General features: G+C 44.6%; 1 protein-coding gene across 3 annotated transcripts; it reads left to right on the forward strand.

Moving 5' to 3' along the window:
• Window positions 1-1,741: 1,741 nt before the first annotated feature.
• Ceacam1 (CEA cell adhesion molecule 1) lies at window positions 1,742-15,791 on the forward strand. Of its 3 annotated transcripts, XM_059253485.1 has the most exons (9): window positions 1,742-1,964; window positions 2,770-3,129; window positions 4,641-4,919; window positions 5,396-5,650; window positions 7,383-7,658; window positions 12,503-12,629; window positions 13,737-13,789; window positions 14,390-14,421; window positions 15,534-15,791. In XM_059253485.1, the coding sequence occupies exons 1-9, from the start codon at window positions 1,901-1,903 to the stop codon at window positions 15,651-15,653; spliced, it is 1,566 nt and encodes a 521-aa protein (XP_059109468.1). In that variant the 5' UTR covers window positions 1,742-1,900; the 3' UTR covers window positions 15,654-15,791. The 3 variants fall into 3 exon arrangements, with proteins under 3 accessions (XP_059109468.1, XP_059109469.1, XP_059109470.1); XM_059253486.1 differs by lacking the exons at window positions 12,503-12,629; window positions 13,737-13,789; XM_059253487.1 differs by lacking the exons at window positions 12,503-12,629; window positions 13,737-13,789; window positions 14,390-14,421; window positions 15,534-15,791 and having other exon boundaries at window positions 7,505-7,655.
• Window positions 15,792-26,864: the final 11,073 nt, after the last annotated feature.

A 26,864-nucleotide genomic window follows, 5' to 3' on the forward strand; every position in this document is an offset into this window, starting at 1 on the left:
CTAGATGTCCATCAGCATATTAATGCATAATGCAAGTCTAGTGCATATACTAAATGAAATATTATTCATCTCTAGAGAAAAATGAAATCACAAATTTTACAGGAAAGTAGATAGACTTAGAATGTATACTGTTAAATGAGATCACCCAATCTCAGGGGAAAAACCACATGTTCTTTCTTGTGTGTGGATCCTAGCCTATATAATGTATGCATGTACACATGTAATTAAATATGCAGAGGTATGGTACAACATACAGGAAGAGGAACATTAAAGAGACAAAATACTCCCTAATGAGTTCACGTACATGCTGTACTTGTGTGGGTCCTCTGAATGCTCACTCTCTCAACATGGAACACAGTTTTGATGTAAAGCAGGTCCTTAACAAGCAACATCCACATGTAACTCTGTGCTGCCACCTTACTGAGAGCCCAAATTTGAAGTTATGTTTTTCATCTTTTAAATGTCCCTCTACAATTCAGTTCTTGTAAGTACTACCAATTTATGGTGCATTATTCTTTAAATAAGAATTGCAACTAACACACGAGTAATTACCAACACTTTGAAGCTTGCAGGGTTTGGTTTTGTTTTCATTTCATGTTATAAGGCTAAAATGTGTTATTGTTAGTGAATGAATGTACTTTCCTTTAGAATTTAAAATCAGAATAAAACTATTTTAGAGTGAGCAAAGGACGTGGATATTCCTGCCCTGAACAAGATGTACAAAAAGCTAATAAACACATGGGGAAGGGAATCAACATCATCAGTCTTCATGGAATTGCAGATCAAAATGGCAGTGAGTCTCATCTCAGCTATTCTAGTCTGCAGTAAAAATCTACCTAGATCCTCAAAGGCGGCTGCTCACTGGGACCTTCCTGGGAAACTTGGTGCTCAGCTTCATTCCAGCACTTGAAGCTTGGCTACCATCCTTGTAGTAGCCCAAACATGAGCTGCAGGTCTACTCATGAACACCAGGGGGCGACAATAAACCACATAATCAACAGGGAAAACTCCTTGAGATGTAAACCTATCTTGCAGCCTTGTTTCCATACCAGTTACAACAGACCTGGAGCTCCCTCACAGAAGCATTCCCTGTGTCTCTGAGACCCCCACTCTGCAAGGAGACCCTATAAAATTCCCTCACTCCTCTTATCATCCATGAAGACAGACAAGGATATCATAGGGCAATCACCAAGCAGAACAAAGGCATCCCAAAAATATCCGGGAGGGCATAGGCAGACCTGAATCACATTCAGCCAGCACAGGAAGCTGGGCATGGAGGGGTCTCCCTGGTGCCCTCCTTAAGAATCTGGAGCACACTGTCCTCTTTCTAGAACACACAGGTCACCTCCTCCTGCACACTAGGATATGAACCCCTGAGATAACTTGTATCCCTGATCAGACACCTGACTGGTGACACTAATGATGACAGGTCTGGACCCTCCACAGGCATCACTCAGCTATACCTTTTCCAGCCCCTAGAGAAGACTGCCACTCTCTGCTGGGAATAAATCCCACCTTCCCTGAGCATTGAGATCGCAGGGCAGACTGGGCTCTGCTGGGTTTTTGTGTCACAAGGAAATACACTCTTGACTATACCCTGGGGTGAGCTGCTGTTCTCTCGGGACACAGGACACTTCTCAGCCTTTTGGCTCAAAGTATGTTCTCGAACACTGAACAACAAAGGAATAGAAGGATGGGAGGCAGCACTCACAGAAGAACAGAGCAATGTACACACAGAGACTCCACCCCCAGCCCATGTGACTCCAGGAAGTGCCCTCCTCTGGGAAGAGGCTCAGTTGTGGGAAGAAAAGCAGAGCAGACACCAGAGGAGCCCAGCTTGGCAGCAGCCTGAGAGACAAACCTCCTCTCCAGAGGAAGAGCCTAGCCCACAGCAGAGACTATGGAGCTCACCTCAGCCCCTTTCAACAAAGGACAGGTCCCCTGGAGGGGACTCCTGCTCACAGGTGAGGAGACATTCCTCAGGAGTAGAGAGTTGGGGAGCTCAGAGACTGGATGGGGTCTTCTGGAAGAGGGAAAGAGCCTGAGAAATGACATCTGGCTTCTGCTTGAAGCCTGAGACCATCAGAAAGCTCAGAGTGGATGGGAATTGGGAAGTGGGGAAGAAAAACTCAGTTGTTCCACATTGTAAGTATATCAGCACTGGCCACTGGATCCTGAAGACTGACATTCACACCTCTGTCAGGGTGAATCTCCAAGTAAAACTCAAACTGGGGAGAGTACACCACAGCCTCATTTCATAGGACCCTGAGAAAACTGCAAATAAACCCCAGGCTCTGGGACACTGATTTACTCACAGGTATCTGAGCCTGTTCCAGGCAGTGGGGTTTAAACCAAAATCAAACCAGTCCTCCTCACAAAGCCTTGCTACTATTGGGCAGGAAGACAGAGCAGCAAGGACATCTAGAAGGTGGGCCCAGGGATTGACAAGCACTTCAGAAGAAACAGAGCAGGGAAAGGTCAGAAAATGAAGGCACAGAGTCTTTAGAGGAGGAGGTCAGACAAGACATGCTACACTCACCAAAGATTCTGAGTATGAGTAGGGATCTGAGGGCAGTGAGGGGTGAGCTGTGTAGACACCAGAGAAGCCAGTTTCATACAGTGGAAAGATTCAGGAGTACTGATGAATGGGGGTGATGCTGCTGACCTCCCTCAACAGGACACACACACCAAGGCTGAGAGTTAAACACTCACATTTTTAATGCAAAGGTCCTAATATTGATAGATTTTTTTTTCTCTCTTCCCTCTTAGTCTCTCTTTTAACCTGCTGGAACTCTCCCACCACTGCCAAAGTCACTGTTGAAGCAGTTCCACCCCATGTTGCTGAAGGGCAGAATGTTCTTCTACTTGTCCACAATCTGCCAGCAGAAGTCCAAGCCTTCTACTGGTACAAAGGAGAAACTGTGGTTGATAGTAATGAAATTGCACGGTTTCTAATATCCATAAGTACAAATAAAACAGGGCCTGCATACAGTGGCAGAGAGATGATATACCCCAATGGATCCTTGCTCTTCCAGAATGTCACTCAGAATGACACAGGAGTCTACATGCTAAACATGATCATGGAAAACTTTGATTATGAGAGTGCGTCTGTGCAGTTCCATGTACACCGTAAGTAATTCTCTGTAACCTCTGGGTCCTGGGTGGAGCTAATCCTACTTCACACATAGGGTTGTCAGTCCCAGATGACTCTATGTTACAGTCCCCACATTGTGGTTCAAGCATCCAGTAAAGGACACAGAGTGAAGAAAACAGCAATAAATCAGGATGCCTCACTTGAATCCACCCTCAGAGAAGAGGGAGTGAGGTAACTGAGCCCAGGCATGTCAGAATCTGTCCAGGGTCTTAGATGCTCATCATGAACATGGCCTTGAAAAAGACCCTCAGGCCGGTCGTGGCTGAGGAAACCATGAGAGTCTCACAGAGAGATGAGCACCCAAAAAAGCCTTGCCCCAGACCTCATTTCCAGACTGGACCAGGAATCCTGGGAAGCTTGTAGACTGGGTTGGAATTTGATCTCATGTTGGAGCTGACAAGAGACAATGATGAATTGTAGGCTGGGAGCCTGAAGACAGTCAGCCTCTCAGAGCCATGTCTGAGGTAGGTCACCTGGGCATCTCCTCCTGAGACTCAGTGTGCTCAGCATAGGTGGAGAAATATGAAAGACAATCAGCCAGCTGTTCTTATGGTTCTGAGACTTTGCAGTAAGGTCAAGAGCCCTAAAGAGATAGAAAAAAAAGTGTACAAATGGCAGATCCTTGCCCTCAAGTGGTCCCACCCAGGGATTATTTCCTGCAGTCAAATAGTAATAGACACTGCTTGGTGGAAGGTCAGGTCATTGTTCACATGTCAGGTTAACTTGCCCTCATAGCAATGATCATTTACTATATGTCCTATTATAAGGAAACTGAGACAGGAAACACAGTCACTGAGATAGGGTCACACAGGCCATGGGTGGCACAAGCCATCTGTTCATAGCCACATCTCCAGCCTTCCCACCATGGAGACCTTACTAGGTGACCTTCAGTCTTCTAGATCATTTTGTAGACTCAGATTCTTTGAGGGTTCCCTGATTCATGTCAATCAACATCAAACACCTGACAATAATGGTCCACCTGTGGCCCAACCTGACCCGAATGCCAACCTGATCCTGATCTGTGTGAGAATTCTGACAAGCTGTCAGGTTTCTCAGAAAAGCTCAATGGGAAGATTAATCATGACCCATCTGTGGGACAGCTCTGAACAGCAAAGACTTGGAGGGAGCAGGTCTACACTCAGCATTGGAGGTCAGTGCATTGCAGGGACTCAAAACTTGTGTCTCAAGGCAGGCAGTGGGTCCCTGAGGACCAGAAGATAAAATGAGGTCTCTGATTCCAAGTCTTGAGTCTGACCATCACCAAACACTGCAGCTCAGTTCTCTCATGAGAAAGTCCTTGATTCTCCCATACACAGTACAGGAGGCCCCATTATCTCTGAACACTCAGCCACTCCTTCTGCCTGTAATTTGCTTCCAGCTTGATTCTTTAAGGATCTGGGTTGTCAGGGAGTTAAGAGACTGTCTCTGGTTGAAAGAGGCCTTTGCAAGAATCAGAGGTCCAATCTTCTCTCTGTTGTCCACACAGCACCGCTACCCAAGCCCAACATCACAACCAACAATTCCAATCCCATGGAGGGTGAGGACTCAGTAGCATTAATGTGTGAGCCTAAGACTCCGAATACAACCTACCTGTGGAGGATAAATGATCAAAGCCTCTCAGAAGATGACAGGCTGAAGCAGTCTGAGGGCAACAGGACTCTCACTTTACTCAGTGTCCTGAGGACTGACACAGGACCCTATGTGTGTCAAACCCAGAACCAAGTGAGCACTTCTCAAAGTGACCCATTCACTCTAAACATTACCTGTGAGTATTTTCTGTTTCATCCTGACTCTAACTGCCTAAATAGAGAGGGCTAGTGCTAGGATAATCGGTCCCCATGGGGTCATGACACAGAGCCACCACACAGATACCTAGGATTCAGGGCATCATGGCCCACCCAGCCCACGTACATGCAGTCAGCTCAGCATTGAGCTAAAATGGGCTGGATGGATTTCTCCTGCCTAGAGAGGCTCAGGATGATGAAGACAGGAGACATGTCAGACTCAGGCTCAGTGCACACATGAGTGTGTAGTGGGGATGATTGTGTGTTGTACTCGAGATGGATCAGGGCTTGTGCATGCTATATGAGTACTCTCCTACTAACCTGCACCCCAGCTCTGGGTAGGACCTGCTCAACTAAAGTTAAAGCACAGCTCAAAGAGATACTATGGCCTTCTACAGACCAGGATTTCCCCTTCCCTCTGCTAACATCACATATGACTTTATTCTTTTTGCTCCAGATGGTCCAGATGCCCCGATCATATCCCCCTCAAATATTTATTTCCATTCAAGGACAAACCTCAGCCTCTCCTGCCACACAGATGCTAACCCACCTGCACAGTACTCTTGGTTTGTCAATGGAGAGCTCCAGTCATCCTCCCAAGAGCTCTTTATCCCCAACATTAATACTAATAATAGTGGATCCTATACCTGCCTCGTCTATAACTCTGTCACTGGCCTCAATAAGACCACAGTCAAGAACATTACAGTCCTTGGTAAGTGAATCTCTGAAATATCAGCACCAGGTTTGGAATAGAGTCTTTTAGCTTCCTGGGAAGATGCAGAAGCATTTAATTTCCAGCCCATGTCTATGGGAACAATCAAAACTCAATGCTCCCCCAAGCTTCCTGCTCCAACCCTATGTCTAATCATCTCCTGCTTCTCTGAGTTCTCCTGGCTGATAGAAATGGAGCTTGGAATATGAGCAGGAGGTTCTCCCAGTCTTGGAAAGCCTTTGGTTGTGTGAGGAACTTCCCAGGGGTGGGAGAGCCTTAAGGGCAAGATTTCTTTCTGTGACTCACACAAGCCTTCCTGTCCCCTCCATTTTCTTTTTATGACCTCCATGACCTACAAGGAACACCCAGGGCTTCCAACTGTGCTCACATGTTTTTTCTCCAAATTGGGGGAGAGAATTCCCCACAGATGGGGACCAGCAGCCCAGAGCTCTGCTCCCAGCTTGCTCTGCTCCTGTCTCACAGGTGGCTGGCTCAGCTCTGACTCTGTAGGATGGGAAGAGTGGGTGGAGAAGGTGCCTGGGAGCCCTGTTCTGCATCAGGGTGAACCATGTCACTGACAGTTGATGATGTTCTTTTGCTTACTCTTCTCAAGGTCCAAAAAACAAATGTCAGCTGAGTGTGGTGGCACACATCTTTGATACCAGCACTAAGGAGTGAGAGGCAGGTAGACAGTGTGAGTTTGAGGCCAGCCTGGTCTACATAGCAAGTTCCAGGTCAGCCAAAGCTGTAAATGAGACCCTTCCTCAAAAATAAAATAAAATGTCCCTGATGTACATCAGAGTCCTTGAGGTCAGGAATGGGAAAGTGCAAAGGTGAACTTCAGGTTAATTGACTCTCAACTGTGTCCTTGGTCTGAAGATCTACCTATGTGAACTCTGGACACCAAAACATGAGATGATCTCTGAGAACAGTGAAAGACACTGACTTGGAGACCAGAGACTCCTCTGTTGAGACTCCAGGTAGTTGAGTGGACAAGGAAAGTGCCAAGGGACATTTGTGGTAAGATCCAAGGATGGTGGACCTCTAGTCCTAGCACTCAGCACTCAGGAGGCTGAGGCAGGTTGAGTTTAGGGAAAGCCTGGTCTGTATAGCAAGTTCCAAGCTACCCAGGACTGCAGAGTGAGACACTGTCTCAAAAAAAATCAATACTGAGGATTAGAGTTTCATACTGTGGTCAACACTGTGATTATTCACTTCTCTGTGGTTTTTAATCCATATCCATGGGGAAGGAAATAAAATTTTTCTTCAAACAGAAATTCTTTAGTTTGGGATTTCTCCCAGTACTGAGGTCTTAGGCTTTAACACTTTTAAGATTAGCTGAGCCATCTTAACCCTATGGCAAATTATTTAATGAAAAAGAAACAGAAGGCATTTTGTAATGGAGGAACCAGACTGTTCACACTCACAGAAAATGAAAGCAAAAATTTGCAAAAAAATCAATGGGAAATACATCCCCCATCCCTTGAGATTTCTGGAAACTTGGGCTGAATGAAGAGGCTCCCAGTATGGTGCCTTCACAAATACCCTGAGTCAGGGGTCACTGTGGATGATCTGGGTAGGAGGAAAATTCAGCTCTCTGCTTACAAACCATATCTTGAACCCAAACATGTGATCTTGCAGAGGATCACTTCATTCTGTGGGTCCTGGGAGCTGGCTGGGATTTCTGAGGGTGAAGGACTATTAGCTGGTCCCCTCTACTGTTGATCCACAGAGCCAGTGACTCTGCCCTTCATCCAAGTCATCAACACCACAGTCAAAGAACTGGACTCTGTGTTCCTGACCTGCTTCTCAAACAACACTGGAATCTCCATCAGTTGGCTCTTCAATGGCCAGAGTCTGAGGATCACGGACAGGATGAAGCTGTCCCAGAACAACAGCACCCTCACCATAGACCCTGTCAGAAGAGAGGATTCTGGGGACTATCAGTGTGAGGTCTCCAATCCAGTCAGTTCCAAGAAGAGTGATCCCATCCAGCTGAACATAATACGTGAGTGACCTTTCCTCCCTTGTTACTCAGTAGTGTTGGGGTTGGGGGCAGTTTCTTTGTCAACAGTGTGCAGAATGGGTAAAAGTCACAAGGAGAAAAACATGGTTCAAGATACAAATACAGCCAGCTTGGTGAGGGATGGATGTAAATCTCATGATAAAACAACAAGCAAGCTGAGCACAGTGCTGCATGCCTATAACCCCAGCACACCGGAGGCAGAGACAGTTGGATCTCTATGAGTTCCCAACCACCATGGTCTGTGTAGCCAGTATCAGGTTAGCCAGAACTACATAGTGAGACCCTGTCTCAAAAGAGAGAGAGCATGAAGCAGGAGGAATAGAAGTACAGGGCCAGCTCAGATTACATTGTGAGACCCGGTCAATAATAACAACAACAAATAGATGTCAATATAGCAAATAGAAATGCAAAGAGTTTAGTGTCTGAGTCAGACACACAGTCAACCCTCAGAATCTAGTAAAATATTCATGTTGCTCTACACACCCTCCCACACATTCAAATCTTCTTTAGGTTACTTCCAATACCTAATATGAATACTGCATAGACACTAGTCTTATTGTTTTGAGTATGGAACAAGGATAGGAGGAAACAATACATATTTCACTGTAGACATATTTTTCCAAGTAGTTTGTTTCCAAAGTTTTGATCCATAAATATAAAATCCATAGATAGAAAGGACCTATATTGAGTTTCTAACTACATTTGCATATCTATTCATGTTGTGTGCATTTCCCACAGCCATGTGTGGAGGTCAGGGGACAATTTGTGGGAGCCAGTTCTCCAGGGACAGGGGATTGACTCAGGTGGGTGAGCAAGACCTTTATCTGCTAAGCCATTTCACAGGCCCACATTTGTTTGTGCATTTATTTCTGTGTGGCAGTTAGACTGTAGGTACTGGGAGGGAGTACGGCAGGCACTCTTCCCAACTGAGCCATCTTGGTGGCCCATTTACTGAGTTTCTTATTCTCATGCTAACATTTACAGCATGACCTCCTTGCACCAGACTCTTTTATCTGATAACTAGTTTTTTGTGGTATGCAGTAGTGTGTGTGTGTGTATGTGTGTGTGTGTGTGTGTGTGTGTGTGTGTGTGTGTGTGTGTATGAATCAATAGTTAAGAGCCCTAGCTGCTCTTCCAAAGGACGAGGGTTCAATTCCCAGCACTCACCTGGCACCTTATTACTGTCAGTAACTTAAGTTCCAAAGAATTCAACATCCACTTCTGTCCAAACATGCATGTGGTGTAGAGACATATAATCAACCAAAAGGCCCATATGATGCATCTGGCATCATAACAAAGACACCATTCAAAATCCAATTTCATGATTCTTTCATCTTGTCTCCTAATACTCTGATGGCTTTAAGCTCTGATCCATTTTAGGTCTTTGATCCATTTAGAGTTGATTTGTATATGTTGGTAGGTGAAGGCTTAGCTTCATTCTTTTACCTGGATATCCCAGTTTCTCAACATCCCTTGTTTAACTGATTATTCCTCCATCCTTGAACAATCTTAGCAGCCTGATCAAAAACTCATCTGATCACAGAGGGTCAGATGGACAGTAAGAAGGCCTTCCAAGTTCTGTAACTCAATAGGACAACTCTGTTTCACACCAATTAATTCAAAAGAGCCAGCAGAGATGAATGTTTTCAACAAACATAAAAAGTGACAGATGAAATGGTGGATATGCCAAGTGCTCAGATCTGACACACATTATAATATATATGCAAAACTGTGCCCCATAAAAACACATATTTATTGTATGAACTAATCTTTAATCATAGCCAGTGTGCATGAGCAGTTCTGGTCTTTCTAATTCTATTTCACTGATCTGTATGTCTGCCTTTATGTCAGTAGTAGACTATTTTGATTGTTGCAGCTTTCTACTAAAATTATGAAATCATGTGGGATGTCCTGCAATTTTATTCTTGTTTTATTTTCAAGGTACTTTTAAGGCCAGGTATGGTGGTACTTGCCTCTAACCCGGCTCTTGGGAGCAGAGACAGGTGGATCTCTGGGAGTTTGAGGCCAACCTGATCTATACTGTTAGGTCCAGGACAGCTAGAATGGACTTTTCTATTTCTGTACAAAATGCCACTGGGGTTTTGATCTGATGTGCATAGAACTGATAGACTACATTCAGTGACATTGTCATCTATTTAAAAAAAGGTTTCCAGGCGAGCTGGCTGATGCCTGTAATTCCAGCCACTAAAGAAGCTGAGGCAGGAGTACCAAAGTTCGAAGAGTGCCTACCACAGCCAATTCAAGGCCAGCCTGATTGATTTAATGACATCCTGTTCCTAAATAAAAATTAGAAGGTAGAGCTTAGAGTATAGTTCAATGGTAGAGCATTGCTTACCATGCACAAAGCCCTGGGTTCAATCCCAGTACTACAGAACAACAGTGATAATGAGATTAAGTCTTCCACCCCTTCAGCCCCAATGGCTGTCATTTCTTGTCTTCTTTCACCATTTCTTATGTGGGAGTTTGCTAGGTGCAAGTCTCTTATCTCTTTGTTGGAGTTAATTCTAAGTATTTTATTCCTTTTGGTGCTCTCATAAATAAATACTTTCTTAATTTCCTTTCCAATTGTTCACTGTTAAGGCTGAGACTCAGGGGCTGAACCCTTACCTAGCATGCCTGAGGCCCTAGGTTCAAGCTCCACTACTGTTAGAAAGAAAGGAAATCTAATTGTTCATGGTCAATACCAGTATACAGAAATACAGCTCGTTTGGACATGTTCATTTTCAAAAAATAACAATTTTGCTAGTTTTGCTCATTTGGTTTTGTGGACTTTCTGTATAATGTTAAGGATTTTCTATAAACAAGTTCCTGTCATCTACAGATACATATACAGGTATAGATATATACCTTTTATGACCTTGTAATTGGGCACCCTTTATTTTATTGTCTAGCCTAATGGCTCTGTGTAGCACTCCTAAGAGTCTCTTGAACAGAAGTGGTCACAGCAGCATCCTGTGTTCTTCCTGATCTTAAAGAGAAAGCTGTCAGTCTCCCCCACTGAATATAATGTTGGCTGTGGGTTTCCATGTATGGCCTTTTTTACACTAAGTTGGACTTCTACCCAGTTTCAGTGTTTTTATCATCAAAGTCTGTGAAATTTTGTCAGTTTTGTGTTGATTCAATCTTATTGGTTATACAGCTATTTGATTTTGTTTCTTTCACGATTCCATCGCTAAGGATTCCAGGTTTGTAGGAATTTGTCCATTGCATCTAGGCCACCCAACGGTTAGCATATAATTACTGAGTGCTCTTGAAATTCTTCATATTCTTGAGAATGGATGGTGAGGTCTCAAATTGTATTAATATCCATCTCCTTTTTTCAAAGTTAATCTGGGAAAAAGTTGCTAATGTTGTTAACCATTTTTGAAGAACCAACTTTTGGTGCATCCGCTTTCTTTGCATTTGCTCTAGTCTCTGTTTTGTTTATCTTCATCCTCATCTTTAGTTTTCTCCTTCCACTAGGATGGGGGAACTTTTAGGGGGGCAAGGGTCTCATTATATAACCCAGACTTGCCTCAAATTCACAATCCTCCTGTCTCTGCCTCTGATGCTAGGTTATATCACATCCTTCACCTGCCTCATAGTAGTTTTTAAAGACTTAATATAATAATCAAGTAACCTTTTTGGCAAAATACCACATACACAGGAAGAAAAAAATGTTAGCTGCAATTATTCCTATCACTAGTGTTAGCCTTGAAGCCAGGTAGCCTGGTCTATCTCTGATTAACCATACAGATTTAAGTACTTTTTAAAAAACCACTTTAAGCTCCAGTTTTTCATTATCTGAATGGAAATAATTTCTATGAGACAGACTCATCATATAGATGAAACCAGATACAAATACAGGGCCAGACACATCATAAATACCATACCACCTTGGTCTACATTAGCATTAATAATCACTCTTGAGCAGACTGGTGAGGTTTGAGCCCCAAAGTCACAACAAGAAGTAAAGAGGTGAGGACAGCATTGATACATAAGTGGCTTGGGGAGACACATGTTATCCAAAAGGTGAAGCCACTGTAACATGGCTACTAAATGAAAATGGGAGAGAAAAAAGCAGGGGGGGGAGGGTCTGATGCAAAATTTCAAACCTGGTAATTTACTAGTTTTCATCCTCCAGGATGTGTCCTTGATGGGCTTAGACAAGCAAGGTATTAGTGGAGGAATATACTTGTGAAGGTGAGCCTGAGATAGCCAATCAGGACACATGCAGATCTCTGTGGAGGCAGAGAAGGAGGCATGTCTTAGATTGCAGAGCAGTTCCAACAGAGTTTCTGCAAGGTTGAGGCTGAGTTCTCCACAGTAACCAAGCAGAGGGGAATTGGGTCTTACAGGGTCTGCCTTGTTTTCCTACCCCACTGCAGAAACCATGGTCTCTGCAGAGGAGCTGGTCCATTGAGAGTCAATAGCCTGGGCCTTCTGTCACTTAGATCACAGCCACAAGAGACCACTTATTCATGGCTGCCACAACTGAGACCCTGAGAAAAAGATATAGCTATGAGATCACTGGATATTCAACACACAAAATCACAATTGCCCTGTCTCACATTCCCACAGCTTCACATGATTGCCTGGATGAAATTGATGGAATTCGGGGATTGGAAGGAAGAGGGAGAACCAACCTAGAAACACTGCGAGGTGGAAAGGACACTAGCTAAGATCCTCACACTTCAACTCACCCAATCAGTCTCCCCACAGAAAATACATCCCCAAAGGGGTGAATAGAAATCATTTCATGTTATGGACACACCACCAGAAAACACTTTCACTTCATTCTTTCTTGTCTTTTCTTTCCCTGACAGCTGACCCAACCCAAGGAACTGCTGGCCTCTCGGGAGGTGCCATTGCCGGCATCGTGGTTGGAGCTGTGGCTGGGATGACTCTTATAGGAGCCCTGGCATATTACCTTTATTTTAGGAAGACTGGAAGGTAGGATGGTCTTTCCTCCTTTGTGTTCTCCAAGTCTTAATGTTGTGTTTGGGAGTGGGCAAGGACTTCTCTCCCTTTGCATCTGAGCTGAATCTCTTCCTCCTCTCCCCTAAACCTCTGCTTCTCAACACTGACCCTGTCGGCTCAGCTGCCGTGTCTTCATGCTCCCTGTACTCCTGTCTCTTGGAGTCCATTCCCACCTAGTTAGAGAACCGATTCAATTATGCCTCTCTATCCCCACCCCCACCCCACCCCCTGTCATGAAGCCCAGGTCCAAGATGACAGAGAAGTGAGGGACTCCAAGTAGCAGCAAGAGGATGCAGGTGGCATAGACTGCTGGCCGAAGCAGCAGCAGGAGGGATAGGGAGGCAGCAGGGGGAGAAGAGACCCTAAGATGGAGCTACAGAAGCATTAAAGTCCTCTTGATCAAGGAAATGAGTAGAAAAAAAGCCAGATGGTGGTATCACATACCTTTAATCCCAGCACTCAAAACGCAGAGATAGGCAGATCTCTGTGAGTTCGAGGCCAGCCTGGTCTATAGAGTGAGTTCCAGGACAGTCAGGGCTACACAGAGAAACCCCATCCTGAAAAACATAAACAAACAAATAAATAAATAAATAAATAAATAAATAAATAAATAAATAAATAAATAAACAAACAAACAAACCAATTCAAACCCACCACCACCCTCAAAAAAAGAAAAAGAAAAAGAGTAGGGAAAAAAAAAAAACAGAACCACCCATGGAAAACGAAACAGGACAGGCGTTAAGTAGGGCAGGTGCAGAAACATGGAGAATAAGAGAGCTACAGCACTGGGGACGCAGCTCAGAAGCAAAGCATCCACTGTGGGTGTGGTCCCAGCACCAGGGGACAAAGTAGAGCAAACGTGGAGTCCAGCGAAGACAAAGGATGAGCACTAGCAGGCGTCAATCACACTTAGATTAAGGAATAAGGCCCCAGGAGGGGAGGCAGTGCCAAGCATGATGTGACAGAGCATCATTGACAGCAAGGAGCCCAGGAATGAGCTGCCCCCTGCATCCTCCCCAACTCTAGGAGTGAAGGCCCTGTGTGGGGGGATAGTAGTCACAGTGTCTGATATTTATTTAGGAGAACTGACCAGCGTGATCTCACAGAGCACAAACCCTCAGCCTCCAACCACAGTAAGTAAAGCCACTCACAGACTGAGAATCGGTGTTCTACCACGTTTCCTGGTCTGCCAGGGGATCCTTAGCTCACAGACCACGCCTTCCTTTTTCAATTTTTTTACAGAAGGGATCTCCACTTCCCAGCACTAAGGATCCCATAAATCATACCCTTCCTAGCTACAGAGGAGTTGCCTGAGAGAGCCCTGGAGAAGCTCATTCCACCTAGGCTAGGCAGGCCTAAATAAGTCATGGTTCCAGGAATCATCCTGATCCCTTCCTTCCTGCCTCTGTTATAGATGTGGACATCTCCCTTGGGGAGACTTTCTTTGTCTTACGGAATATCTGGGTGCTGTGGCCTCTTATGTTCCTCCTTGCCACTGGGGCATGCTGCTGAAAATCAATTCTGGTCATCATGTGAACTGAGGAAACAGATGGCTAAATCGTGCTCCTCCTCTGACACTAACTCAGTGGGTCTGAGCAACCTCTGTGGGAAGCTAATTCCTGAACTGACCATGGCCACCTCTCCCATGCAACCCCCACCACCTGCCAAAAGTCACAAAACCTTAAGTCAGCTTTGCACTTCTATGCACTGATAACTCTCTCTTGCTCCCCTAGATCTGGGCCCCTCTGACAACTCTCCTACTAAGGTAAGCACTGTCACTTTCACTGGCTGTTCGCTCATGGAAATGTCTCTGAAGAAAGTAGGGTATCTGTATTGTTTTGCTTTGTGTGCTTGTTTGTCGAGAGAGGGTCTCACCATGCAGCCTTGACTACCCTTGAACTATGCAGCCTACACTGGCCTTGAAATTGTGACCATCCTCCTGTCTTAGCCTCTAATGTGCTGGGATGACAAAAGTATGCCACCACACCAGGCTGAGAATGAGGTATTCTTGGAGACATAACTGTGAAATTCAGTTTGGGTCTATATTCCTCAGCACTGCAGCAAAGGAAGATTGGTTAATGAGCCCCATGAGTCTAATGCAAGAGTGTGTGTTTGGAATAATCTCCACCCTGCGTTTAATTCCTGGCTATGATTCCTAGTAGTCTGTGGCCCTTGACAAGGAACTTGAACTCTTTGATCCCCAGTCTTGTCATCTATGAAATGGACATTCTGACTACCTCCAAAAGAGACTAAAGGGATTAAACAAGTTAACAGGTGCACAGCACTGCCCACACAAAAGCAGCAGTACATCACTCTTCAATCTGAACCTGCTCTGACCATAAAAGGATGGGTTCCATTCTAATGGGTCTGAGACCTATTCCTTGATTTTATAATAATTTTACCAAAATATTATCATTGCAGCCTTTCAATAGAGTATGCACATAGACTGGAGTGTTTTAAACCATAAGGACACTTTCACAGTGAACCCTCTCAGGTTGAACACATTTGTAAGCAGCAGGCAAATTAAGTTATTTCACAACTACCCTCCCCAACACACTTCGCTGCCACTTCCCTACAAGGAGTGGTGGCAGTCAGGACAGTGCAAATCCTCCAACACATCTGGCTTTTGTTCAGCACTGTTCTGTAGCCCATCTGGATGTCTCTGTTGATTCCAGCTCTGTTCCCATTGCTGTCTCACCCTGTTCCATGGTATCAACCTGTCTCCTCTAGTGATCACACATCAGGCTGTCAGACAGTGAGTGACAGGAGTCCTCTCCCACAGTTCACAGAGGCCACAGCACAGTGGTGCCAGATCACCAGCAAGATGAGTTTCTGACCTATGGGATTAATGTCACTCATCGACACTCATATTTTCAGGTGGATGAAGTCACATATTCCGTCCTGGATTTCAATGCCCAGCAACCCAAACCACCAACTTCAGCCTCCCCATCTCCAAGAGCCACAGAGGAAGTTTATTCAGAAGTAAAAAAGAAGTGATCACAGTCTATCCTGCTGGCTACACCAAGGATGCATTCCCAGATTCTCTCCTTTCACTAGGAGATCTCCATACTCTGGACATGAGGGAACACACACACACACACACACACACACACACACACACACACACACACAGAGTTCCAGGCTGCAGTCACTCTTTCAGTGCCCAAAGAAGGAAAAGTGTGTTTTGGAGCCTACAGGAAACCCAACCTTTCTTGGAATTGAAATTTAGCTAAGAGAAAGACATCGAACTGTCTACCCCTTCACTTTCCCAACCATGGCGTGTTTTAAATTGACCTGTTCAAAGCACATTTGTTCCTCCCCCAACTCCAAGTCCTGCCCTATCAGAGTCAAACAAAGGAAAAGCAGGAAATGGCCATTCCCATCTCTTTAAAACCCGATGTAAAGCCACCATACACAGGAAGATCACACCTGGAGCCAGTAGTTCACTGGGAAATCTACACACCTGATAACTGTCATGCTTGCCCAGCTGTGGCATCAGGGTCTCTGTTCATTGTGGCTTGACACCTGAGCCCCTCTCTGAGCCTTTTTCCAGAAAACCCACTCAAGGCAGCTAGAAAAGCTCTTTGGTAGCATCCACAGGCCATTGCCAAAGCAGAGTGTAGACACAAAGACAACATCTCTAACATCTACCAAGAAGCTGTCCAGAAAAGCAGGGCTGGTGGCTTTGAACTGACAGACTTCTGGAATTTGAAAAAGGAGCAGAGAGATGCCCTTCGTGGAGTATTGGAATTGTTTTAAAAGAAGTCACATTTGGAGGTATCGGGGCTTTCCTCTTTCTAAGACAATCAACTATTTGAATTTCTGTAACTGCTGACTTACCTCACTGTGTGACCTGATCAGTCTACTTTAGGGGCAAGAAGCCACTAAGCCTCTGGCTCCCTTGGCCAGGATCAAAAGGCCTCTCAAGCCCTTCTGATCAAGAGTTCAAACCAAAAATAAATAAATGAATAACAAGGCAGTGACTTGCAGAGCCACGGCTGAGTGTCAGGCTAAGCCTCCTACTTTCCTGAATTAGTCAGAAAAGCCTAACTTTTCCTTTGTCCATGGTTTCATCTTTTCTTTTGGAGACCAGCCAGAGCCTAGACAATCTTTCTCTGACACTTTGGGCTTTCTCATTCTTCCCTGGAAGCTCTCCCGCCCCCACCTGTGCAGGCTGCCAGCTGACCTCTTGCTTGACTCAAAGGTCGTTCCTCCTCTATTCCATATCCCTCTCCTCCAGGCTGATTACTGAGATTTCCAGCTTGTCTGTCTTGTTTTTCTTTTAAACTCTAACAAAACTGTCCTCAGCTCTAAAAAATAAAACAACAGGCTTTCCTCATTCCCCCCAGGAAGAGACCTAACTCAGTTTCTGGAAATCTAGGACCAGCCTCCAGCTACCCTTCTGCAGTGTTTCTGCCTGTGCACGTGTTTCCCCTTCTGCAGTGTTTCTGCCTGTGCACGTGTTTCCCCTTCTGCAGTGTTTCTGCCTGTGCACGTGTTTCCCCTTCTGCAGTGTTTCTGCCTGTGCACGTGTTTCCCCTCTCTTTGTCTTTTCTTTTTGACTTTTTTTTTTTTTTTGAGACAGAGTTTTAGCATGTAGCCTGCACAGGCTTCGATCTCACAATAATACCTTCTACAACCTCCCACCTGCTGAGATTATAGCACAGGCCACCAGGCCCAGCTACCTGTGCATTCCCTGTCTGCCCTACACTCTCAGGAAACCTTGACCTCTGCTACTGTGCGTTTGGTCCATGTGAAATGTGGCCTTCCAGGAGCATAGCCACTCAAGCCGAAGACATTGTTTACAGCCTAGAATGCTCGGCACTGGTGCCCCACTGGGAATGTGGGCTATTAGCAGAGTGCTCTTACCTAGCCCTGGGCTTTCTGCAGCTTCTGAAACCTACCTTTCCCACCTGGGATGAGTCCCAGCAACAGGAGAAAGAAAGGCAAATGCTGTCTCAGGAATCCTCTGTTCTGAGGCACACCCACTCTGTGCCCGTTAAGCAAAGGTTTTATTGGATATTAAAAGTTTGTTCTCATGCCATGTCTAAGGTCTTCTAAGACAATTATTTTGACTTCTCCTACTCAGGGATTTCTTTTAGGGGTTTCCAACCCAAATATAGCCTGTGTATATTTTCCTTCAGCCATACTATTCTGAGTTATTTAATTTTTCTTGGTTAAAGCCAAATCTGAGTTATTTATAAATTTACCCTATGTTCATAATTTTAAAAAATCATATATCCCTGATACTACTTTGTGGGGTTTTCTGTTTGTTTGTTTCTGGTTTTGCAATACTTAGGATGGAAGCCAGGGTCTTGTATGCACTAGGCAAGTGCTCTACCATTGAGATACATCCCTGCTGACACCACTTTAGACAACGTCTTCCTTACAGGGAGAAGACAACAACTACTAGATCAGGGGACCAGAGTGAGCCTACTGCTAAGTAGTATACAGTAGCTCTCTGATGTAGTCATCTAGGAATTAGCTAAATGCTTTGCACATTTACCAACGAATATATGTGCAAGCAACAGAACCAAGCCCTAACCTGCCTGGAAAGAGCTGGTTATCTTCCTCTAGGAGGGGAGAGATTACAGGATTAAAAGGCTTCTCTGGTCCTCTCCCTCACAGTAAACAGCTCCTCCTACCCAAGTGGCTCCAGACACTCAAAGGCAGCAATGCAGCTTTCAGCTCACAAAAATCTCCGCATGTTCCCTCACACTGAACTCTCTCCTGCACCACCTGTCCCTTCCTTGTTACTAATTCCCTGTCTGTCCCCTTAAACCTGTGACCTGAATAAGATCCATGTATTAATTCCATTAAGTGTTACCCTATCATCTTATTTTCCTCACTAGCAAGCAATGGAAATGCATGTATAGCCTGCCCTTCCCCTATCCCATTTCCATACCCAAGACACTGGAAGCATCATGAAATCACTGTCACTTCTGGGATGGATTCAAACATATGTCACCCACACACTTCAGCTTTACATCATCTACAACCACAGGCAACTCTTCTTTCTGGGTCATTCCTGTTGCATCAACCACCAACATACTGCACCATCTCCAGTCAGTTTTGTGGGTCCCTTATCCCACACTTTGCTCAACTCCAAAGGCCTCTGCAGATGGCCCCTACATGTATATCTCAAGCCCCTACCTCTTCCTGAAACTCATGGCACCTACCTCCAAATAAATACTCATGTAAACAGGCTCATCACCCTCAGCATACTGATATCTTGGTTTTATATTTATTTTATGTTTGTTTGTTTGTTTGTTTGTTTTTGAAACAAAGTCTCCCTATGTAGCTCTGGCTGACCTGGAATTCACTATGTTGACCAGACTGGCCTTAAACTCACAAAGATCTGTCTGCCTGTGCCTCCTGAGGGCTGAGATTAAATGTATGAGCACCACAAAGGCTCCCTAAATCTACTTTTTAATTTTTCATCCATGTGTATGTTGTATGTCAAGCATGTTCTCATTCTCTGCCACTCCCAATTCCCAATTCTCATTAGCTATGTCTCCCTACACAGCCTGTCTCTCTACCCTATGTACACATATAACTCTTAGTCCCAACGCTATCCCTAAAAAAGAATACCAAGCAGCAGGATTTCTCCATTACTTTCACTGTGATCACCCTTCACCAAAAGCAACTTCACATAGACCAAACACTAGAGCATTCAAGTGAAGACATTAGATTCAGGAAGGACACAACTGTGCATGGTTGACAATGTTTTCCTGGTGACCAATTTATATATTTATGAAAAGTACAGAAATTCTGTATCTTCTCAGATGGGGCCCTTCCTCTAGGGAACATAAATCCCTAAGACAGAAGATACAGGAAAAAAAGAACAACACCAAATTTGAAAGGGACAAATACCTCAAGAAGACAGAGAAATAAGGGCTGAGGGGACACCTCAGTGACAGTACTTGCCCAGGAGGGTGAGGCTCTGTGTTTGATCCCCTGCACTGAAGAAGGAGTTTACAGAGAAATCCAATGGAGAACAGAACATATGGCTACATGATGGAACCACTGAGAAATCTGTTAGATATGCTCAGGCCCCATTCACAACTTCTAATTGAGTTGGTCTGCAAGGGAATGCAAACACTGATAACTTTAAACCTCCCCAATGCTATTTTGGGTAGTTGTGGTGGTCAGTGTTAACTGTCACCTGAGAGAATCTAGAGTCACCTAGGAGACGGCCTCCAGGTACACCTGTGAGATCATCTGAGAAGGCTACCTTTGAGAATGTCTGTGAGGGATGGTCTTGGCTACAGGAATTGATGTGGGAAGATCAATTACTTGTGAGGAGCCCATTCCCTGTGCAGTGTGTATGTGGAGAGACAGAGCTGAGGAACAGCGTACATTCATCACTCTCTGCTTCCTGATGTGGATGTGACTTGACCCAGTGCTTCAAGCTCCTGCCACCTTAACTCCCACCATAAGGGTCTGGACCCCTGAACTGTGAGCCTGAATAAACCCTTAAGTTGCTTTTCTGTGTTAGCACAGCAATAGGAAGAGAAACTGTGACAGTGGACAAGATAGAAGCCACTTGCTGGAGTAGGTAGAAGCTGGGCCATGGCTTTTAGCTAGGGTTATACATCATTGTGGGAATATTTCAACTTGCATAAACCTATACTCCATTCCTAGGGAAGAAGAGGCAGTATGTTCACGAGACTTAGGCTTGGGTATTTGAAAAACATTGTGGGGTGCATTGCCATAGCATTAATGTGGAGGTCAAATAACAGCTGTGAGACTCAGCACTCTCCTTCCAGCATGTGGGCTCCAGGGATCCACTCAGGTCATCAGGCTCGATGGTCCTCTACCTCTATTTTATTTATGTATATATGTGGTGGAGGTGGGGAGTATGTGCATGTGAGTGCAGGCACCTTCAGAGATCAGAAATCTCACATCCTTCTGGATCTGGAGTTACAGGCTGTTGTGAGCTACTTCATATGGATCCTGGAAAGCAAACTGGAGTCCTCTGGAAGAGCAGTTCACACCTGTACACTTAATGGCTAAGCCATCTCTCCAGCCCCTGTCTCAATTTTTACTGATAAAATATGTACCTGATTCAATCTATCAGATACAAAACACCAATACTCACATTCTATTGCTATGTAATAAATTATTATATTTAGATCAAAGTTTTCTTTTATTATTTAGAGACTAGATGAGCCTGAATTCCTTATCATTCAGCTTCCACCATTTATTTTAGATAGTCCTGGGGATCAAAATCAGGGTCTATGGTATGCCAGGCCGACCCTCTACCCACTGAGCCACATAGCCAGCACTATGTGACCATGTGTAGATGCTTACATAACACTTGTTAGTTCACCAGTTCAGTTCCTTGCGGTGATAGATTGAGGTTGACTTTGCCCTGATGACAGTTGGAGACCCATTCAAGGTCTTGCTTGACCTATGGTCGCTTCCATTTAAGCAAAGGAGAGCTTATGTCATTAGATTATATCCATGCAGACAATCTCTTCTAGAGTAATCAAAATGGACTAATTTGTAACCCCAAATACATCTTCCAAATCCTGATTGACACAGATGATTTAATCAGGAATATGAGGTGGGATCTGCACAACATTCTAGTTTTGAGCAGAAGGGCCAGCTGAGGGTTCTGTGCAGCACAGCCCTGCTCTGAAGGAGCTCTTTCGGGGTCCTGATCTGCAAACACAGGGCAAGGAAGCCAAACAGTTGAGTGATGTAATGTGAGACAGGAGGTCGCCACTCTGTCCTTTTGCCATGCCAGCGTACACACAGCTGGGTGTAGTTTTATTCATCTATGATCCCAGTATTTGAGAGACTGATGCAGGAGTATTACCAAAACTACCAGGCCATCCAGACCTACATAGTAAACACCAAGCCAGCCTGAACTACATGGCAAGATGCTGTCTCAAAACAAAAACAAACAAAATAACCTGCAGACTTAAGAATCAGAGAGTCTGTACATACGAGTGCATGTTCCACTCACAGTGCTAGAGCTGGGACACAAGACCTCACACATGATGGGTTAGTGCTCTACCACTGAGTTACAACTTAATCCTAACAACTGAGTTTATTCTCATCAGAGCTCAGGAGATACAAAATCAAAGTGTCAGCAATTTTCTTGTTGCTTACTTTTATTACTTTTGTCTTTCTTTATTAACTTTTACATGTGAGCCGGGCAGTGGTGGCGCACACCTTTAATCCCAGCACTTGGGAGGCAGAGCCAGGTGGATCTCTGTGAGTTCGAGGCCAGCCTGGTCTATAGATCCAGGACAGGCACCAAAAACTACACAGAGAAACCCTGTCTCAAAACAAACAAATAAATAAATAAATAAATATAAATAAATAAATAAATATCTTTCATGTGAATTTTTTGCAATTTTTAAAAATTAAAATATAATTAAATAATCCTCCATTTCCCTCCCAAACTCATGGGCTCTTTTAAATGAAATTTATTTTTAATTGATACAAAGATATAAAATTGTACAGATTAATGGAGTACCATATTATGTTTTGATACATTGTACAATATTCAAATGAAATTAAACATGTTCATATTCTCAAACAGTTAGCATTTCTTTAGGGTAACAACATTCAATTCTGAGAGAGACAGCTTGATCTGTAAAGTGTCTGCCATGCAAGCATGAGGTCCTGAGTTCAGATACCATTCACCTATAACCTGGGCAGGTGAGGAGAGGAGGTAGAGACAGGCAGATCTGAGGGATCCACTGGTCAGACAATCTGACTAAAACAGTGACTTCTGGGTTCACTGAAAGACCCTGTCCAAAAAAAAAAATAATAAGGCAGAGGAGCTGGAGAGATGGCTCCATGACGAAAAGCACTTATTACTTTGCACAGGACCCAGGTTTGACTCCCAGGCCCAACATGCTGGCTCATAACCATCATAACTCCAGTTTCAGGGATATGATGCCCTGTTCTGACCTCTGCAAGCATCAGGCATATGATACACATGCATACATGCTGGGAAAACGTGCATGCACATACAAATAAAAACAAATCTTTGGGGCTGGAGAGATGGCTCAGAGGTTAAGAGCACTGGCAGCTCTTCCCAAGGTCCTGAGTTCAATTCCCAGCAACCACATGGTGTCTCATAACCATCTGTAATTTGATCTGGAGCCCTCTTCTGGTGTGTAGGCAGAATACTGTATACATAATAAATAAATAAATCTTAAAAAAAAATCTTTAAAAAAAATTAAGGGGTAGAAAGACACCCATCAGTCTCTGACCTACACACACACACACACACACACACACACACAAACACACACACACACACACACAAACACACAAAAAAGAGATGAAGGAAGGCAAGAAGGGCTCCTTTCCTGTTATCCTGTAAAAATACATGACAAATATACTCTCTAAGCAAGATGAAGACACTGTATTTAAACTAGCAGAATATTTAAACTAGCCCCTAAAATACTAAAGTTGTAAGAGGTTGAAAGGCATCCTGGGGGCAGAATGCTCACTTAGCAAGCCCAAGGCTTAGGTTTGACCCCTATCACCCTAACAAACACAAAAAGAGGAGTTCAGTGATAGCTCAGTGAGTGAGTACTACTTGCTATGCAAGCATGGGGACCCGAGTTTGTTCTCATGTAAAAAGCTGGACATTTGTGACTGTAATGTCACTACTGGGAGAGGTAGAGACAGGCAAATTCCAGTGTCTCACTGACCAATCAGTTTAGGGGAATTGACAAGTTCCAATTTCAAGGAGGGATCCTGTCTCAATTTAAAAAAAAGAAAGAGAAAGAGAGAGAGAAATAGAGGGAGATAGGGAAGGAGGGGAGGAAGAAAAGGGGAAGGGGGAAGGAAGGGAGGGATAGGCGGGTTCTGTGAGTTCAAGTCCAGCCTGGTCTATGGAGTGAGGTCCAGGCCATCTAGTGAGATCCTGTCTCAAAAAAAAAAAAAAAAAAAAAGGTAAGGGAGAAGAAAGTGATGGCTCAGAGGTTAAGAGCACTGGCTGTCTCGCAGAGGACCTGTGTTAATTTCCCAACACCACATGGAGGCTCAAAATCATCTGCAACTCCAGTTCTGAGGGATCTGATGCCCTCTCCTGACCTCCGTAGGCACTGAGCACACACAGGGTACACAGAAGTATGTGCAAGCAAAACACCTGTGTGCGTATTAATATAAACTCTGTTTTTAAGAATTCAGATGTGGTAGGGGAACAGGAAGGGAAAGCACAAATGAAGAAACAAGCTTGTCCTGAAACAATGACTGTTGAAGGAGAGATGAGCAAATGTAACGTCATTCAGAACTACTTGACTTTTCCAGACAGTTGTAAGTCCCTGCTCTCTACAAGCTGACAACGCAGTCAGACATCCCAATGAAAATACTAAGTAAGCTATACAAGTCTTCAGGACAGGAAGTGATCTGGGACAGATGGAGCAGAAGACATCACTGAAGTCTCCTCTGGCCAGGGCCTTTACACAGAGCATTCCCAGCCAAAGTGCAGACAGGCAGGGGCAGAAATGGCACCACTCCACCCTTCCCATGACTTACTTGCAGCCACAATGGTGACCTGCATGGGTCACAGAACCGACCACCTTTGCTGGATTCCTGCTCTTGAGTCCCAGATTCTGAGAGAACTCAAGCAAGTTCTATATATCTCTGCTCCTTGGATTCGTATATGAAGCAGGAACCATAGCCGTTTATACTTATGGTGGGTGGTGTCAAAAGTCAAGAAGTTAATCATTGTGCTTAGAAGATAGTTGGTGGATAATAAATGTTAACTTTCACCTATGCTACTGACATTTCTACCCAGAACAGTGCCACATGTTTCGAAAACCTCAACTCATTTATTGGTTACATGTTTCCTTTGTTAGACTAAAAACTTGTAGACACTACATTTTTTTTTACTTTCTTTTTTTTATTTATTTATTTATTTTTATTTTGCAGTACAATTCAGTTCTACATATCAGCCACGGATTCCCTTGTTCTCCCCCCTCCCGCCCCCCTCACCTTCCCCCCAGCCCATCCCCCATTCCCACCTCCTCCAGGGCAAAGCCTCCCCCGAGGACTGAGATCAACCTGGTAGACTCAGTCCAGGCAGGTCCAGTCTCCTCCTCCCAGGCTGAGCCAAGCAACCCTGCATAGGCCCCAGGTTTCAAACAGCCAACTCATGCAATGAGCACAGGACCCGGTCCCACTGCCTGGATGCCTCCCAAACAGATCAAGCCAATCAACTGTCTCACCCATTCAGAGGGCCTGATCCAGTTGGGGACCCCTCAGCCATTGGTTCATAGTTCATGTGTTTCCATTCGTTTGGCTGTTTGTCCCTGTGCTTTATCCAACCTTGGTCTCAACAATTCTCGCTCATATAAACCCTTCTCATTCTCGCTAATTGGACTCCCAGAGCTCCACCCGGGGCCTATCCATGGATCTCTGCATCCAGATCCCTCAGTCGTTGGATGGGGTTTCTAGCACGACAATTAGGGTGTTTGGCCATCCCATCACCAGAGTAGGTCAGTTCGGGTTGTCTCTCGACCATTGCCAGCAGTCCATTGTGGGGGTATCTTTGTGGATTTCTGTGGGCCTCTCTAGCACTTTGCTTCTTCCTATTCTCATGTGGTCTTCATTTACCATGGTCTCCTATTCCTTGTTCTCCCTCTCTGTTGTTGATCCAGCTGGGATCTCCCGCTCCCCTAAGCTCTCTTTCATTTGATTTGTCTCTATATCCCCAGAACTAGGCCTAAGTGCATACCCATAACAGGCCCTGATGGCAACTCTCTTTCCAGCTGGCAAGGGAGGGACCACCAACTGCTGTCTCACAACTTCTTTATTGCCAGTTATCTGCTCGGGTCCTGCCATTCTTGGGCTTCCTTTACCTTCCTTCCTAGTCTAGCTACTGTGCACCAGGGATGCTCACTGACTAGCTGTACTCTCTGCTCTCTTCCCTGAAAGGTTTCTTGCTCTCCATAGGTACAATGCTGTCAAACAAATAAAAGGTTTTTAATTTTTTTTAACACCTTCTGCATCTGGGCTAAAGAGATGGCTCACTCTTGCAGAGGACTGAGTTCAGTTCCTAGCACCTACATGGTAACTTACGGAAGCTCCTGTAGCTCCATTTCCAGGGGATCTGATGGTCTGTTCTGGACCCTGCAGGCACCTACATACATGTGATACACCTAAACTCACACTCAAAGAAAAATCAGTCGATGGAGTCAGAGGAGAGGCTGGATTTCTAGATCACTGGCTCCCCACACATTCAGGAGACGAAACCAGCTCTACAAAAAGACAAAGGTGGGCAGGATGTCAGCCAGACTGTTGTAGAGCTTCAGACCTGAGGAAACCCTGAAAATGTATTTGGATTATCAGGTGACACTACACTGTGGTACTCTGGGAGTTAAGAAATGGCTGCGGAGAGGGAAGTGCAATGGGGGGGGCAGCTTTCTGTGAAATTGTGCTTTGTAAACTCCAAAGTTTCCTTCTCCCTACTAGTAGACACTCTCATTTTCCCCCAAGACTAGAAATGGAGAAACATAAGGACCCAAAGACTGAGAACTGGAAAGATACAAAACCACAAACTGCTAGACTTTAAAGATGATGCAAAAGAGGTCAGAGGCACGTTCATCTGTGTACACCATGCCCTCTGGCCTGAGCCTCTAGACATGCTGGAACTTGGCTCTGGTCTCTACAAGAGTAGGAATTACTGGGAAATCATTAACTAACTGCCCAGGAAGCTCAGATTTCCAAAGAATTTCCTCTACTCATTTCTCCCCAAGTTATCACTGATATAATAAGTCAAGGTTATATCCCTCAGCTCTGGAGCATAGGAGCTCTTTGCTATGAAAAAGGTGGCAGACAGGAATCCACAAGCAGAAATGGAGCTAGCGAGAATGTACTCAAAGGGCAGCCTGTTTAAAGGTCAAAGTCTCAAGAGGCATGCCAGCCTTCCTTCATAGTCTGGGCTGTGTGGTGATCGTTTTGTCCCACAGTTGGAGCTCAGAAGGAAAATGGAGATGTTCGTGCTTGGAGCTGCGGCAAACAAAATCAAGAAGACCAACAAACACAGAATATTAGGCCCCGAGTAATACTCAAGCATGATTATAATGAGTTAAATTGGCTTTATTATAGATCTCACACTGGTAAGCCTACATGGTACATGGTCAAAATTCTTTGGGTACCGACAAATAAATTTTTTTTTTTGTTGTTTGTTTTTATCGAAATAGTTTCTCTGTGTAGCTTTGCGCCTTTCCT

The sequence above is a fragment of the Peromyscus eremicus genome, chromosome 1 (assembly GCF_949786415.1).
Source record: "Peromyscus eremicus chromosome 1, PerEre_H2_v1, whole genome shotgun sequence".
Taxonomy (NCBI): Eukaryota; Metazoa; Chordata; class Mammalia; order Rodentia; family Cricetidae; genus Peromyscus; species Peromyscus eremicus.